Below are 19,047 nucleotides of genomic sequence, written 5' to 3'. Positions count from 1 at the left end.
TTTCCGTCCCAGGGACGTCAGTGGCAAGGCTTAGACAAAGTGTCAGCCTTCCTAAGGAAGGAATCATGCTCGGTGAGGGAATGGATGAGTTTGCTGGAGATCATTTCCTCGTTGGAGAAGTTTGTTTCCTTGGGGGGAATTACACCTCAGGCCTCTCCAGTTCTTCCTGCAGGACAATTGGAAGGACAAGAAGAATCTGGATACGATTTTGGAAATATCAAAAGAGGTAAAGCATCACTTAAAGTGGTGGCTCGATCCGGTGAAGCTGTCGGAGGGTGTTTCTCTCAAGCTTCAGAGCCCCGACCTAGTGTTGTTCTCCGATGCGTCCACCACGGGGTGGGGAGCAACACTGGGGGGGGGGGGGGGGGGGGGGGGGGGGGGGGGGGGGGGGGGGGGGGAAAGAAGAAGTGTCAGGCACCTGGAGAGGGGAACAGGTGTCCTGGCATATAAACATCAAAGAGATGGCAGCCATCTTTTTGGTGCTCCAGTTCTTCCAAGAAAAATTTTCTCATCATATAGTCCAGATCAACTCGGACAACACCACAGCTCTGGCTTACATCAAGAAACAGGGAGGAACACATTCTCGGTCCCTGTTCGCTCTGGCAAAGGAGATCTTGTCGTGGGCAAAAACACGGGACGTCACAATCCTTACGAGGTTCGTAGCAGGAGTAGAGAACGTCCGAGCAGATCTCCTCAGTCGGCAAGGTCAACTTCTGCCAACCGAGTGGACCCTTCACCAGGATGTATGCCAAGAGCTGTGGGAGTTATGGGGACGTCCTCTCGTAGACATCTTTGCGACATCCAGGACGAAGAGACTTCCCCTCTACTGCTCTCCGGTGCTCGATCCAGGGGCAGTGGCGATAGACGCCCTTCTCTGGGACTGGACGGGGATGGACCTGTATGCCTTTCCCCCGTTCAAGATCCTGGGGGAGGTTCTAAGGAAGTTTGCAGCGTCGGAAGGGACGAGAATGACGTTGATCGTCCCGTTCTGGCCTGCAAGGGACTGGTTCACAGAGGTCATGGCCTTCGTAGTAGACTTCCCGAGGACGCTTCCATTAAGGATAGATCTACTTCGAGAGGTACCACAAAAACCTCCCCCCTCTGAGTCTAACTGCATTCAGACTATCCAAAAGTTGGCCAGAGCGAGAGGCTTTTCAAGATCTGTGGCAAGAGCTATCGCCAACGCAAGGAGAGCTTCCTCCCGCGCAGTGTACCAATCGAAGTGGGCCGCTTTCAGGAGTTAGTGCAAAAAGAACGGCATTTCCTCCACCACGACCTCTGTGAACCAGATTGCTGACTTCTTACTTTACCTGAGGAAGGAATTGAAACTTGCAGTCCTGACAATCAAGGGCTATAGAAGTGTGCTGTCAGTTGTCTTTAGACACAGAGGTCTGGACTTGGCGAACGACAAAGACCTTCACGATCTCTTAACCCTCTTACGCCGAAGCGGTAAAAAAAAATTGTCTCCCGTGTGCCGGAGGTGTTTCAAAGTGAGCGCGGAAGCGGAAAAAATATATTTTTTTTTAAATCACAGCGCGCTTAGTTTTCAAGATTAAGAGTTCATTTTTGGCTCCTTTTTTTGTCATTGGCTGAAGTTTAGTATGCAACCATCAGAAATGAAAAAAATTATCATTATCATATATAAATAATGCAATATATGATAGCGCAAAAACGAAATTTCATATATAATTGTATTCAAATCGCGCTGTGCCCAAAACGGTTAAAGGTAACAAGTTACTTTTTTTTCGTTGTAATGTACACTAAATTGCGATTATTTTGGTATATCACACATTGTAAAACGATAAAAGCAACACAGAGAAAATATTATCACAAAATAATGCATGAATACGTAACGCGCGGACGTAAACAAATATTTTTTTCAAAAATTCACCATAAATCTAAATATTGTCCTAGAGACTTCCAATTTCTTTCAAAATGAAGACAAATGATTGAATATTACTATACTGTAAGAGTATTAGCTTACAATTGCAGTTTTCGACCATATCTGACGAGTTAAAGTTGACCGAATGTCGAATTTTTTTATATGTATATATTTTTTATATGCAATTATTTCGGAAATAAGAAAAGCTACAACCTTCAAATATTTTTAGTTTTATTCTACATGAAATTGCGCACATTTTCATATATAAAACTCTATGAAATGTCTAATATAAAATGGAGCAAATATTCCGAGAATGGAACGTACGCATTTCGGAGATTTGTGGCAGAGAATCCGCGCGCGGAGGGAAGGAAAGATTTTTTTTTAAATTCACCATAAATCTAAATATTTTGCTAGAGACTTCCAATTTGTTTCAAGATGAAGATAAATGACTGAATATTACTAGACTGTAAGAGTTTTAGCTTACAATTGCGTTTTTCGACCATTTCGGTAGAGTCAAAGTTGACTGAACGTGGTTTTTTTTCTATTTATCATGATTTATATGCAAATATTTCAAAAATGAGAAAAGCTACAACCTTCAATTATTTTTAGTTGTATTCTACATGAAATTGCGCACATTTTCATATACAAAACTTTATGTAACGGCTAATTTAAAATGGTGCAAACATTACCACAATCACACGTATGATTTTTTCGGAAGAGTTACCACGCGGACATAAAGAAAATGTTATTTTTTTCATAAATTCACCATAAATCGAAATATTGTGCTAGAGACTTCCAATTTGTTGCAAAATGAAGGTAAATGATTGAATATTACTAGAATATAAGATTTTTAGCTTACAATTGCATTTTTCGACCATTTCGGTAGAGTCAAAGTTGACCGAAGGTTGAAATTTTGGCAATTATAGTTATTTATATGAAAATATCTCAAAACTGATAAAAGCTACAACCATGGGTTGTTTTTAGTTGTATTGTGCATGAAATTGCGCACATTTCCATATATAAAACTTTATATAACGGCTAATTTTAAAATGGTGCAAACATTACCACAATCGCATGATTTTTTTCGGAAGAGTTACCGCGCGGACGTAAGGAAAATGTTTTTTCATAAATTCACCATAAATCGAAATATTGTGCTAGGGACTTCCAATTAGTTGCAAAATTAAGGTAAATGATTGAATATTACCAAAATATAAGAGTTTTAGCTTACAATTGCGTTTTTCGACCATTTCGGTAGAGTCAAAGTTAACCGAAGGTTGAAATTTTGGCAATTATCGTTATTTATATGAAAATATCTCAAAACTGATAAAAGCTACAATCATGAGTACTTTATTGTTGTATTTTACATAAAAATGCGCACATTTTCATATATAATACTTCATGTAACGGCTAATTTACAATGGTACAAAAATTATGTCAAAGTGACGAAATAATTTCCGAGATGTGTCACAGATACTTTTTAGTGTGGTAAGAAAGAAATTCGCACTTGCGCACCTGCGTAACGATTATAAACAAAACAACACCTTGATCCGTGAACTCCTAGCATCCCCCCAAGGCGCGTGATTCAAAAGTTTTAGGCTGGTAGGCCTATAAGTATTTTTCAGTGATTTTTAAAAAAAACTTTTGTAAGTCGACGTAAAATACGTCCAGTCGGCACACGGGAGGCAAAAAATGTCAACGTAAAATACGTCCAGTCGGAGTAAGAGGGATAAGATCCTTCGAGACCGCGAAAGTGACGCAACCTAAATTGCCATCATGGAACTTGGACGTTGTCCTGAAGTTCCTCATGTCCAGTCCTTTCGAATCTCTGCATGCTGCATCGCTAAGGGATGTTACTAGAAAAGCTGTCTTCCTTACTGCTCTGGCGACGGCGAAGAGAGTTAGCGAAATTCAAGCTATTAGCAAGCACGTTGGCTTTAAGGGACATAACGCCGTCTGTTCTTTGAGCCCAACGTTTCTGGCGAAAAATGAGAATCCATCCAACCCTTGGCCCAGGACCTTCGAGCTTAAAGGTATGGTCGAAATCATTGGGCGCAAGCCGGAGAGAGTCCTGTGCCCTGTCAGGGCTCTCAAATTCTACTTGCGAAAAACGAAGGAGTGTCGAGGTCCTTCTAGTAACTTGTGGTGTTCGGTAAGGAAACCAAGCTTACCAATGTCGAAGAATGCTCTGGCTTTTTTCTTGAGGGACACCATCAAGGAAGTGCATTCATCTTGTAAAGATAGTGATATGAAGTTGTTGAAAGTGAATGCGCACGAAGTGAGGGCTATCTCTACTTTGGTAGCCTTCCAAAAGAACATGGCACTCAAAGACATCTTGAATGCCACATTTTGGCGTAGCAACTCGGTGTTCGCTTCACACTACCTTCGGGAGGTGAAGACGACATACGAGAACTGCTTTTCGCTAGGACCATACGTCACCGCAGACACTATATTGGGAGCAGGGAGTAGCACTCATCCTATCCTGTAGGAAATAGTTAGTTGAGCTTTTAACTTTTATATTGAGTTATGGTTGTTGGGTTGGCCGCCGGAGGCGGACTTCCCTTCCTTTAGCCTAAGTTATGTGGAAAATTAACTTATGTTAGGTTAGGTCAGGTGGTGGTTTTTTGCTTCGCTGCCCTCATAGTAGGGTCAAATGGTCTAGTCACATTGTGGTCACGCCCCCATTGACAGATCATCTAGAACTTACCAGCAGCACAGGTCACTACCTTGCTGGTGACTCTAGTAAAGCAGAAGCAGACTTGGGTGACAGTAATCATGAAGTCAGCTATGCTAACAGGAAAGGAACCAAGATGTCAATCATCTGCATGGATATGTTTCCCAAATCCTATTCTGTCTCTCCCTACCTCCAAAGGTGGGATTCAGCTATATATATATATCTGACAGGTAAGCTTCATGAACAAAATGATATTGTTATGATACAATAAAGTTTGTTCATACTTACCTGGCAGATATATATAATCAAAGTGCCCACCCACCTCCCCTCAGGAGACAGTGGCACTAGAAAATCTGAATAGAAAATGGGAATGGTTCCTGATACCCGCCTCCCAGCGGCGGGAAAGGGTACTAACCACCTGTCCGTCCACTGCGTGTGCCGGGAGTTTTGAAATTCTGTCGGACTTCGGAGAATACAGCTATATATATATCTGCCAGGTAAGTATGAACAAACTTTATTGTATCATAACAATATCATATTAATTTAATGACATCAAAGACTGCTCACATCGATGCTAGCAAATATTTCCTAGAATTCTTCTTCTGTTATAATGTCATTATGTTTCATTATACCTGTTGGTATCTCCATTAAGTAAAAACAGATTAAAGAACAGATATGAATGGTTACTATACTGTTCGGTGGTTTCAGTGGTTGAAGAAATAATAAAAATGTATGATTAATATCCTGCACTAGTTCAAAGTGATTGCTTGGCAATCTATCAGCACAGTTGGCACTCGGTAATGTTGACAAAACCATTGTAAACATATCAGGTCAGGAGTTTTTTTTTTTTTTCTTTTTTTTATTATAGTTAATTTAGCTTCTTAGTTTTAGACATCAAAATCTAAGACTAGGCCACAGTAGCAACTGCTAACATAGCCTAGGCTTATTGCCAGAATCAAAACTCAACATGCAGTCAAATATTACTCCAGTATATACAGTATTTCACCTTTTTAGAGTCATATTTATTCCGTCGGATCGGTGCCTTAAACCTGGAAATAATTTCTGATGAATATAATCGAAAAGCATTGCAATCTCGGAATGTCGTAAGCTGGGTACTGCCTGTACTATGTGATTTTATATCACAAAAGTTCTAGTTTTTCTGTCCTGCACAGATAAAATGGACATGCACAATATTTTTTGCATTGTGAAGGGAAAAACTTTTCTTGACCAACAAACTCCAAAAATATCATCCTTCCTGGGGTACAATAGTCCAACCACTCATTCTCTTTCTCCAGAGAGGGTAATACGAAGGTTCAACCTGGTTTATGCATGGATTTATTAACAAATAAAGCCTTCTCTCTAATTTAGAATCAATATTTACCTTCGAACAAGTGTAGGTTCTGGTGGCTGATGTAACAGAGGAACTTCATAATATTTCACCATAAAGTAAGTTCCAACTTCACGTCCTCCTGCATCTTTCCATGATAATCGAACACTAGTCTGAGACAATGGATTAACTTCCAGCTAAAAAGACAAAAAATAATTTGCTCAACAACACATTGCTGAACAATGATGTATGTAATCTGAACATTTTAAATAAGTAGCTGGACATAAATAAGAGAGCTCTTTCAGTTCATAAAAGATGTAATATACAACACTTTTATTTTCACCTTGAGACTCAGAGGTCTGGAAAAACTGAGCCCTATTAATAATAGTAATCACCTTTCCTGAATATCCCTTTCTCATTACATTTTTATTAAATTATTAACCCATGTGTATGTATGGCATTGATGAAACACTGTTTTTTAAATTAGTAAAATAATGTTTTGCAAGGCCTGACTTTCTCTTACCAGTTTTGATCACCTTACCTTTTAATTTCACTCTCAACACTGATATAGCAAATTTTAAAAGCATATCATTTGCATTTTTCCTAACATACAAACCTGAGGTTCTTTACATTAGGATAAGCTTGCGAATGCGAGGTGGAAAGGCTGTTAAAAATTTACTGAGAAGGAAATAGACTATCAACTGGTGCCATATGAGAGGGGTGGCTGAGGTGGGCAGTTATGTAAAGGACTTCAGGTTTAGTACAAATTACTTAAATAATTTTTTTTTCTTTTTTTTCATAGCTATATAAAATACAAACCTTCTTTCTCTACATAAGGAATCTTACCCCTTGGTGGGAGATAATATGGGTGCTCTATGAACTGACTGGTTGGTTCACCAAACCTGGGATGCTCCCTTCCTGGTCTGAAAGCAGCAAAAAATGTTATCCCATACTTCTAGAATACTGGCCATTTAGGATGGGCAGTTGCTAGACTTCTAGACCATAAAGTACTATGTAATGGGTTTGCAAGCAATTACTTAATCAGACTGGAAACACTCAGATAATAAGTCAGACTCAAAATACAGTTATTGGATACAAAAGTAATAGAATGGTGCCCAACGGCAGCTTTCCAGCACATATTCAGCTGAGCCTCCAACTCTACTGACCTAAGAGGAAGAAAGTTAAGAGAAAGCGGGGAGCCAGTCACTCATCCATTCCCTCTCACTCACCTTAGATGAGGTGCTACTTGTCCCATCAGGGGAGCTGGGCTAGCTACACAACTTACTGAACAGCTACAATAGGACCTAAGGAAAATGTGTCCAAGAACGTGGCAACATCTTGCAGGTAAAAGAAGGTGAATGAGGTTTGACAGGACCAAACCCCTACATGTAACACCTGCTGTGCTTACTGGTTTCCCAGAATGCCATGAAAGTGATGCCATTGACCTCGTGAGCTTTCACCATGACTGAACACTTGCAGAAGGTCCAGATACCACTTGACATAAGGCTATTTTGGTGCCACCAGCATTAAACTGAGGTTTGAAATTATAAAATGTATTAGACGTTTGCTAGTACAGTTGGTAATGTGCTGGTCTCGTAATTCTTGGGTCAGAGTTCGCGTCCTCATTAAGGGGCGAATAGTGAGACTGTCTACTAGTAGTTACTGACATGAGTGATGCCTCCACCCAAAAGGTGGAGGACTGAAACTGATAACTTTAACTTCAACACCATTAACTACTACCTTCCAGAACTGGCAAAATGGTAGAAAAGCTACATGTTGAGGTTGTCCCATGGGTGTTGGAATATATCTTCCATGACTGCTCATGGGTCAGGACCTTCGATTAGAACATTTTGGTGGACATATATAAGGCTGTTCTGGATTGTATATATGAAATATGAACTTAGTAACATAAATTACCATCAATTCTTATACTGAATATTAAAATTTTTTTACGTAGCAGTCCTTGTTCACATATTCATTCATTCTAACTGTAACTCCACCTCATTGCTGGTCTTCTGTTGTGGGATGGAAAACTATTACTTTGAGGTAATGTCTGACTGCATTGTGACAAGACTGAAGTAAGAAAAGCCAACAGAAAGTGAACAGTTGTTGTAAATACCTGAAAAGATTAGTAGAAAGTTGTTGATAAACATTGTGTGCAGCCTAGTGCCAAAATTATTTTCTGGAAAGCGTGCAGTGACACTGATAGAGGCTTGTGCAAAATTGACAACTGCCATACAAAAAAAAATAATTGGTATCAGCCCTTTTTTAATTTATTGTGACCTAAATGAACTGCGCACCGAAACTGGAAACAATTAGTTTTTATATGTATATTTAAAGGATTTGAAGAAACTGGATACTGGCATTCACTTATTCACGACGTATAGTTTTTGTATTGTTGTGAACTGTTCATATATATCACTAAAAAGAGCTTGGTTAGCTTAAGATAGTTGTAAGCCATAATTTATGAAGAAATTATCATTAGGTTAGCATAAGTAAGATGATCATTATAAACTAAATGATGGGGAATGAATATTGACTGTAAGTTTGTTCAATTAGGTATTGTCTACAGGAATTCAAAGGTAACTGTAGATTATGTAAATAAAACTACCACTTAGAAATAAATGTCAGTTAAGCAGTGATTGTATGATCTGTTCCCCAAGACTACTGAAATGAACCACTGCTCTTACTCCATATCTTCAGTAACCTAGTAATTGACACTGTTTCTAAGAGCAAATAAAAACAATGACAAAAACGGCAGCTTTCTGTTGTGCCAAAGGTCAAACTGGTCTATGCTCGGAGTTCCCCACACCTTGAACAACTTCTCCACCACAGAGGTATATGAAGGCCACTCAGTCCCTGTCACCTGCATCCAGTGGCTGAGCTTGTCTGTCACTACATTCCGAGATCCCAGAATGTAACTGGCTGACAGCTCTACCAAGTGGACCATCACCCGCTTGTGCAACTGGATTCTCAATATTGTCTGCTGTGGAAACGAAACTAAATCACCGTGCTTATTGACATACAACCACTACTGTACTTTTGTTGCTCATCAAGACCATGAAGGGACCCCATCACATGGTTCTGTAACTCCTGCAACATAAACACTGCTTTAAACTCAAAACCCTTGATGGGAAGATGCCAGTTGTCCTGGTTCCACAAGCCTGACATCAACAACTCCTCCAGGTGTGTCCCACCTCTCATTCACTGGGTCCAAGAAAAGAAGCATCTCCAAAGGGAGAGTGCTGAGAGGCACTCCTACTGCGAAGTTCCTGTCGTCCAACCAAACTCGATCCTCTTTCCCCTGCCATGAGAGAGGTACCAGATAGAAGACAAGGTCTGTCGCAGGGGTCAGAATCCTTTTAAGTCTCCAGTGAAGGGAGCACAGATGATGTCCTTGAACGACAAGCTTCACTTCTCAAAGGATAAGTGACCTACGACAATTTGCCATTACCGAGCAAGTTGTTCCTGATATGACAGGAACTTCTGGCCATTTCCCTGAATTTGCTGATGTGAGTGTATAAGTGAAAAACTCTCGTTGCTGCTATATCTAACAGCATGCCCAGGTGCTTTACCCTCTGCTTGGGGAAAAGATCTGACTTCTTGTAGTTAATCACCATCCCCGATTGCGACAAAACTTGGTAGTTGGTCCCTGTCTTGTAGCAAATGCAAGTAGAAGGTACCTCATCAGACTTATCACATGTGAATCAGCCCAAGCTGACACCAGTGTGAGCACTTACAAAAACATCTGAAGAGCAGTCAAAATCCCAAAACAAGTGGCCTGAATTGAAAGGCACTCTTCTGAGGGTAAATTGGAGGTAGTATAATTCCAAGAAGACCTGGGAATGGGTATTTGGAAATACAGAGCCTTCAAGTCCATCAAAATAATGAGGTTGCCCTCTCTGTTGGACTCTAACACAGCAAATTGTTTCCATCTGACTCACGAATTGGTTCAAAGGAGAGAGATCAATGACTGCAATGACTGGTCTTCAACCACCTGTCACCTTCACAAAAAGGCAGCTGTAAAACCCAAGACACCAATAGTGAACAGCTTCCACAGCACCTTTCCTCAGCATTGCTTTCACCTACCCCCAGGAAGGATAGATCCTTCTGCAAGCTGCAAATGTAAGTCTGAAACTGAACTAGATCACAAGTAAGGGATAGTGGGGGACTCAAGGGGTGAACGTTTTCTTCTTGAAGGATATCTACTATACAAGTCTCTGCTCCATATCACTGCCCTGTTGACCAATGACTTGAAAGCCATCCTTCTCACTTTTGGCTGCTAATGAGGAGGAATGCTGCCCTTAGCATACCCCTCCCTTTTTCTTGTCTTTGCCTCCCTTCCTAAGATGGGTGAGGGGGCTAAAAGGAGCATGACTGTGTCCTTACCTACAGAGGCAGAAGTCTGGGTGAAGAGGAAGCCGGAGTCTTCCTCTGACCCAAAGAAGAAGGACCAGTTACCCTCAAAGTTTGGCCACCATGCCTCGCGAAGACCACAAGGTCTTTTTGGACATTACCTTGTGAATGAGTGCTTTGTTGTTCTCTACCCATAACCTGTTCACTGCAATCTCTACTTTACTGCAAGGGAGGAGAAAGGTAGATCCCAAAGTGGTCCGTTCTTAGTGCTAATACTGACCCTGGCCAATGCATCCCTTCTCTTTGGGACTAGGTTGGACAACAGGTTTGCCACCTGGCAGGCTAGGTAGGTAAAGGCCCTACAGTAAACAGTGGATATCTCCTGCAGCCAGCATCCTCATCAGGAGTATGACTACCTGACAAGGAGGTCATGCGAGCTATGGTAAAGGGCCGCAGGTCAGCCAGGAAACTGCTCGGAGTGTGGCCATGGCTGTCAACTCCAACATCACCACCTCTGTCTAAGAGAGAAAGACAATCTCAGGATATTGTTAGCGATTGAGTGAGACACTGGGCACTAAGCATTTAAAATTCAGGTCTATGTACTTGTTTAGCTGGTAAAGCACTAAAGTCAGGAGAGTAGTACTTCCTCTGACGAGTTGAGGGGGGGTAGCAACTTAACAGACCAGCTGGAAGTAAGTAAATTATCTTGCCCAGAGAAAAGACAATTAACCTGGTCTAAAATCCCACTGGCACACTTAGATCATGGCAAGTTGATCCAAGGCAGCGGATATTCTGCAGAACCAATTCAGCCTCGTTGGCAGGGAGGCCGCCTGCGGGCACAGCCACAAACCCTTCCTCTAAGTCACTGTGCTGCCTGAACAACCTAATGACCTGCTGGACCTGCCTCAGTCCTGGGGTAACAGATCCTCAGGCAATGCTATTAACGACTTTGAACACAAACAAATTACGGGTGATTTAGAACATGTTCAGAATGGCAGTTTATGCTAATTCACCTTATTGCAGACTTTGCCGAAAGGACATTTAGACCCCCTCCAAGTCCTGGCTCTCCTGAGCTACTTCCTCTGCAGGGGAGAGAAACTTTTCACAGCCTCCTGCAGATTGTTCCTCCACTATGTGGACGATCTTGGTTCTTGGACCGTACCAGGCTTCTAAACCTTTGAATATGGACTGGACTGGGAGTGCAAATGGTCCTTCAAACCTGCTAAAGCCTTCCAAGAGGCAGAAGGCAAAGCAGGGGACCTCCTAGTCCCTGGACGGCACATATTGCAGAGGGGAAGGAGAAGCAAAGAGAGCACTTTCTAACTTTCTCTTGCTGGGTCATGATGGCAGTGAGTCATAGACCAATGGTGTGTGAACCCTGATTGGACTGTTCAGCCTTACTGATTAGTCTGATCCTGGTACCCCTTGGTCTGGGGGACCCAGGGGTGGCAGTTGCACCTCTGTGCAAGGCAACAGGTGCAGGAATACATGCAGTAATGCTAGCAGGAGCACCGCTGGTCTTCCCTCCACATGAGGATCAATCACTAGAAACTTTGTGAGATTTGCTGCAGGAAGGAACAATGACCTTTTTCCTCTTCTGCTTATTAGTGGCAGAGGTTAAAGGGAGGGAGACAGGAGCACCTGACAAGAGGTCAAAGGGAGGGAGAGAGGAGCACCTGACAAAGATGAGGACAGAGCAGATGACAACACTGATTCCCTCTTCTGCTTCTTCAACTTCTTCAGAGTAGACAAGGTCAAAGCCAAAACAAGGATCGCATGTACTGCCCTTAACTCCTCAGGACACATAACCAAAGGGTCATGAGGGACTAACTGTGTTTAACCCTTACTGGATGGGTAAATATATTGATATGCAGCTCCTCAGGCTGGGTAAACTTTGTGGTTGGCAAATTTATGAAAAAAAAACATCAATGGAAAGAGAAAATGCAAATGCACATGGTGAAAGAAAAAAATTCAAAAAAATTTTCCCTACCTGCCACAATTAGTTGAAAATGACCATTTGCAACCACTAGTGGAGCCTCTTTTACAAGACAATCATAAATTTTACCAACGTATGTTTTTTCTATCAAATAATTATTTTTTGTAAAATTATAATTACAGCTCATACAATATCAAACCAGATAAGAAATAAAATCAGTAACAAATTCTTAGCATATTTGTGGAAAAATATTTAGGTAAATTTACCGAGAATGAAGATTCAGTAACTTTTTTATTTTTACATGTTTTTTCTAATATTTCTTTGCACTTTTCTTTGCAAAATTACATTTACAACCGACATACTATTGTAAAAGACAAGAACAAGAACCAACCTTGGTATATTTACGAGCAAATTTACAAAAGGGCGTCATGTGAGACACAGATGCAATACATTCTCCCTTGAAGTTACAAGCAGAACTGAAGTCCTGAGACGCCCAATTCATGGTTTTAGCCGGTGTAAAAATTGCCATTAGTGAATCTGTGGGCTATTGAAGTACTGGCCCCTCTTTCCCAACCCATTATTTCCAAATTGATGGGGCTTAATATTGTTTATTTACAGGATCAATCCGTCCCCCACCCCAAACCTGTTATTACTACTTCCAAGGATCAATCCGCCCACTAAGGGTTAAGAGAAGTGAGAGAGATTGTAGAGACAATGACCACCTGAATTCGTCATGGTCACCATAGATATAGTCACTGGAGTCACTTTGCAGCTAAGAGGTGAGTCAGCAAGGCCTTAATACTGGGATCCCCCCCAAATTCCCAAAGATAAATTCAGCTTCCCGAGTTTCTTGGTCTCCCAAACCTGAGAGAACAGTTAACTTAGTTAACAGGTCCACCTTCTACCCAGATTATCTGCAAGAGGAAGACTCCCTCCAAATGGAACAAAGCCTCAGACAAAGGGCCAGGGTGAATCTCCTCTCCCTCTCAATGGCAATCCATCAAACAATCAGTGGTAGTCAGCTCCCTTAGGAGTTGAAGCAGCATGTGAGAAAGCTAAGCAGGTAGAAGAAAAGTACCAAAACCTCCTTAAGTGTCATAAGTGGTGTATTCCCCTCTGAAGATACTGGAAAGGCCTTCTTATTCTGCCAGCCATTCCCAGCACTCAGAAGAAAGATCTTTATTGCTAAAATGCTTCCTGCAAAAAGTGCTAGACAGAAACCTTTAACGTGGCTTTTCCTTCTCGAGACAATTCCAAATAGCAATGGTTTTCCTCGGTGATGAGGAGGGTGAAGGCTGAAATAATATGTGGGTTAGTTCCATATTTAAAAAAAAAGAAGGAAAAAGACAAACACATCAAATCTCATAAATATAGACCAAATCAAAATAATGCAAAAGTTAAGCAAAAACCCAAGGAAAATGAAGATAAGTACTCCCAAAATAGCAAACATTGGTGCACAGATCCAAAGAAGACATGTCTACAGCTTATGGTGTCCAAAAGCAAAGTGCAGTGCAGACTGACATGGGCAAGGCTTCCCCCTATCAGTCAACAGCTAACTACCTTGCCAGTAAATTTTTAATGGCTGTTCCAGCTCATGAACGTTCATCCTACTGTCAAGAACGAAGATTTGTATTTGTGTAGGAACAAAAGGATGTTTGTGGGTGTTAATCCTCTTGGTAAATTCACACCTTTCACCAAACCACCTTAAACTCTAATAATACAAATGCCACCCCCTTGTATAGATTGTGCAGTCTCTTACAAATTTATCACTGAACTTTTTATTTTATCTTATCTATTTTAAAACTTCTGCCACTGACTCAGAACTTCATACCTTTCTACTTCACCCTTCTGCCTATCAACAACTGTCTTGCAAGATAATCAAAAACATTAGTCAAATTTATTGTTTTTCATACAATATGTATGAAAAATGTATTACAGGGTATTTTTTAAAAATGCTTGTACATAAATATCATACAGTGGCAGTACGCATGTACATTTGAAGTCTTCGTAACAGCCCTTCACATGATGAAGACAACAGGTTGTTCAGTTGTGCCCGAACAATATTATTTTAATTAATATCACTGAATCACGTTTTTATAACAAATTACATTTACAATTGTTGCATAAATTGATTTTAAAAGAAAAACTCGCTTATATATTTGATTTTACAACACTGCAATTTGTTTGGTTTTCCATGGGATAGAAGTACAAAATATAACTGTGCAACTCGGTAAGTTTTTTGCTTTGTTACACGAGCAAACAATTGAGGTACGAGCTCGAGATGCCACTGCTATGTAGATCGCATAGTGACAAAAATTAAGATAAGCACAGAAGAAAAACTAAATATGCATCTTTTCCACAAATCTTTTAAAAAGTTATACATTAATTCACTGTATCCAATAAGATTGTATGTATTCTCACATTATTGTATTATAAAATACTAGGATAAATCTAAGCCAGTATTCCACGGAGCAGCCAATGTTTTGGTTGGAAATCAGCTGATGGCGAATATGAGTTTGTTTTGCCATATTTAACACAATTCTGAGCGAATTTTCTTGCTTCTAGTTAGCATAAATGAATATGTAGATCAGAGGTTCTCAACCTTTATTGCTTAGTGGCGCATTAATGATATATCCTGGACTTTGACAGCACACCAACTCTACAGTCAGTGTAATTATAACTATTATTATATAAGCCTGCTACATATTCAACTGACACAAAGGTACACACAGTGTAGGGCTACCCATAATATTAGTTCAAATATGTGTGCACACATGTGTAATGGTTATGATAATGAAGTGATATCGTAATAATAATAAAATAATTTTTTTTCTATTATTATATATGGATGAATTAATGAGCATATTTATGTACAACATAAATTCCAATTGTAGATTAAACATACCTGATTAATGGGACACTTGCACCTGTCTGGATTTGCATATCAGCAGATATATTAGGGAAATATTTTTCAATGTTCCATTCTAGAATTTCAAGGTACTCCTTGATGAGTGGAATGATGTCTGTATATTTAGCTTCAGCAGTCTTTGTCTTTATGTTAGCGAGATGTTTTCCTTGTCTTTTCCTCATTGGCAAGATGAAATTCTTGCCAAAACATGGAGAAACATATGTAAAAGCAAGCGAATGTCAGAGGTAAAACTCGTACGCATAGACTACTTGAAGTCTGTGCTCGCACTGAATCATGGCTGAACTTGATACTCCCCTCTGCGACCCACAGAATCTGTACAGATGCCATTTCTCACAATTTCTTTGACAATACAGGCAGTCCCCGGGTTACGACAGTGTCGGCTTACGACGTTGCGAGGTTATAACGCATGTCAATAGACGTTATTTCCAGGGTTACGACGCATGTTCCAGGGTTACGACGCCTAAAACGCTCATCTGGGATTAAATATGACACCAAAAATGCAAAATAATCAATATTTGAAGGTTTTTTTGATGAAAACTGCCATAAGAATGCAGTTTACATAGTTTTCAATGCACCCAAAGCATTAAAAGTAAGGCTTTCTTAGGATTTTTGACGATGTTCCGGCTTACGGCGATTTTCGGCTTATGACGTGTCTCAAGAATGGAACCTCCTTCGTAACCCGGGGACCGCCTGTAATTATCAAAATTTACAATAACAGAAGAAATATTGCATTTTCTTGTACGGATGAATGTTTTAGGCTTATTGAGTTATGTTTACTAATTACCCTGTAACTACGAAAGTAAGAGGAATTTTGATGAAATATTTCGTATACGTATTCTCAATTGCCACATGAAGCTCTATGAATTTTTTCATGACTTTGCATTTTTCGCCCTATACCCCCATATATAAGGGTTCCGGCCGGCCCCATTTTAATTCTGTTATTCTTTTAATTTTTTAGCTTCGAAAATGGGACACATGGTCCTGAAACATCAGCAAAAGAATTTATATATATATATATATATTATATATATATAATATATATATATATACTATATATATATATTTGTTTTTATATATATATATATTATATTTATTTATATATAATTATATATATATATATTATATATATTAATTATAAATTAATATTTATATGATATATATATATATATATATATATATATAATAATTATATATATAATATATTATATAATATATATATTATTTATTTATAAGTATATATATATTATATATATATTATTATTTTGTATATATATATATATATATATATATATAGTATATATAGTATATATATATAATATATATATATATACAGTGGTTACCTCAACATACGAAAGGCTCAACTTACGAAAAACTTGAGATACAATAGCAAATACGAAAAATTTTATGGCTCTACATACGAAAATTGCTCAAGTTACGAAAGGTTGTTGCTGTAAAGTCCCGAGATTCGCCCGGACTACCGAGAACAATTTTAAAACTAGCGGCCCGCCAACTGAGTAAACTCGCCACCATCCTCCCGCTCTCCCATATGTTCCTGATGCTAGTCACCCCATAAGATCCTGCAGCATCTACCCCTTGTGCTTTATGTATTCTATTGGTAAAAGGAGGCTGTAAATTGAAAAACTTATTCATGCAATACATTTAATAAAAAAAACATTAGGTAAAGATAGAATAAAGAATAGAAATGAATGGTTATTATACTGTTTGGTAGTTTCAGTAGTTGAAGAGAGATAATGAAAATTTATGGTTTACTGTGTACTAGGAATAAGCCTTGCTTGCTTTGGCGATCGTTCGGTGCTCGTAAGTGCTGGATGTAAACAGAAGTTTGGAAGCTTTTTTTTTTTTTGGTTTGTTTATTATAGTTAATGGTTACTTAATGATTATTTGACATGAGTACATGCAATACATTTAATAAAAGAAACTGTGAATTAGATGTCATAAAATATAAAATAAATCAGACTGCTATCATCGAAGCTAACAAATACTCTACGTAGAATTCTTCTTCTGTTTTAATATTACGTTACATATATGTTTCATTACAGCTCTCAGTAACTCGGTATCTCCATTAGGTAAAGATATAATAAAGAATAGAAATGAATGGTTATTATACTGTTTGGTAGTTTCATTAGTTGAAGAGATATACTAATGAAAATTTATGGCTTACTGTGTCCTAGGAAAAGTAATTGCTTGGCGATCGTTCGGTACTCGTAAGAGCTGAATGCAAACAAACGATTGGAAAGTTTTTTTTTGTTTGTTTGTGTATTATAGTTAATGATTAATTAATAATTATTTGAAATGAGTACATACTGATTATTTAAACATTTCATTGGCATATTCTAAGCTTTTAGCTTCTTAGGTTTAGATGTCAGAATCATAGACTAGGCTACAGTAGCAACTGCTAACATAGGCTAGGCTTATTGCTAAGGGACATATGCTAAAGTCCTAATATATGCAGTAAAAATGGGGTTGAAAATTACATGCAGTTGAATATTACTCAAGTATGTACAGTATTTTGCTTTTTTTTTGGAGTCATATTTCTTCTGTCGGATCGGCGTCGTAACCCTAGAACATGTGTTGTAGGCCTGGAAATATAATTTCCTGGGGTGTTTTTGTAGGGCTTGGAACGGATTAGGCATTTTACATGTAAAATGCGGTTCAAGATACGAAAAACTCATGATACGAAGGCCGCCTCGGAACGGATTAATTTCGTATCTCGAGGTACCACTGTATATATATATATATATATATATATATATATATATATATATATATATATATATATATATATATATTATATATATATATAGATTAAAAACAGCCTATTTTGTTAGTTATAACTTAAGACAAACCTACTAAAAATGTTTATACTTGGTTTTTTTTTAATAGTTTTATAACAAAAAGTGCATTTTATGATGAAATCGATTAAAAAAAAACCAGGAATTTGTGGATATTTCTCAGAAAAGTACCGCGAATGTGCGAATCTTCCGCAAATAATGCGGAGAAATGTTCCTGAGAGAAATCTGCGAATGTGTGAGTCCGCGAATCCAGAGAACGCGAATCCGGATACATACATACACACACACACAGACACACACATATATATATACAGTGGTCCCCCCTTATTCGCGTTCTCCGGATTCGCGGACTCACACATTCGCGGATTTTTCTTTGGAACCTATCTAGAAATTATTCGCAGACGGACTCGCCCATTCGCGGAATTTTCCGACGAAAAAATCACTAATTAGTGTATTTTGATGTTTATTTTCATGACTAAATACATCTTTATGATACAAAAATGATTTACTAATTTTCAAATATTAATTTTGATTAATACTGTATTAGTAAGTTTAATAAGTTTAAATGATATCACATAATAAAAATAATAATTCTCTCTCTCTCTCTCTCTCTCTCTCTCTCTCTCTCTCTCTCTACTACAAAGATGTGTTTTTTTGTATGATAAATAAATGATTTACTATTTTCAAATATTAATATTAATTTATACAGCATTAATATCAATTCATTAAAGAAAATACCATAGTGAATTAGTAAGATTTTAGCTTATAAATTTAAGAAATTATGGAAGAATGAAGGAAATCCCAGTATTCTTTCTGTAAATCCAGGTACTAAAACTGTATACATATCAAGTTAAGTGACAGGAGGGGGAAGGAAGCTGTTGTTCTGTTGCCATCAAGTGCTCATGAAATTCCCCCCCCTCTCTCTCTCTCTCTTCTCTCATCTCTCTCTCTCTCTCTCTCTCTCTCTCTCTCTCTCTCTCTCTCTCTCTCTCATTTACTGAGACTCGAGATTTTTTTACAGTACTTGTACTATATGTTTTTCATACTTTCAAATAATAATAATAATAATAATGATAACTGTAATTACAAAATTCATATTATGTGATAGTATTTTAAAGAAATAAAATAACTGA

At 38.6% G+C, this 19,047-nt stretch overlaps 1 protein-coding gene across 5 annotated transcripts in view; it reads right to left on the bottom strand.

The window, feature by feature from the left end:
* LOC135210925 (protogenin B-like) overlaps positions 1-19,047 on the bottom strand; it is a 677,376-nt gene that overhangs the window by 145,213 nt on the left and 513,116 nt on the right. For all 5 annotated transcript variants that reach the window (XM_064243892.1, XM_064243894.1, XM_064243893.1 and 2 more), the window contains one exon: positions 5,935-6,077. In XM_064243892.1, coding sequence (XP_064099962.1) covers positions 5,935-6,077 — 143 coding nt within the window. The remainder of the gene's footprint in view (positions 1-5,934; positions 6,078-19,047) is intronic.

Source organism: Macrobrachium nipponense, chromosome 4 (assembly GCF_015104395.2).
Source record: "Macrobrachium nipponense isolate FS-2020 chromosome 4, ASM1510439v2, whole genome shotgun sequence".
In the NCBI taxonomy this organism is placed as follows: domain Eukaryota; kingdom Metazoa; phylum Arthropoda; class Malacostraca; order Decapoda; family Palaemonidae; genus Macrobrachium; species Macrobrachium nipponense.
Note: the sequence above shows the minus strand (reverse complement) of the source record. Positions and strands in the feature narration are given on the sequence as shown.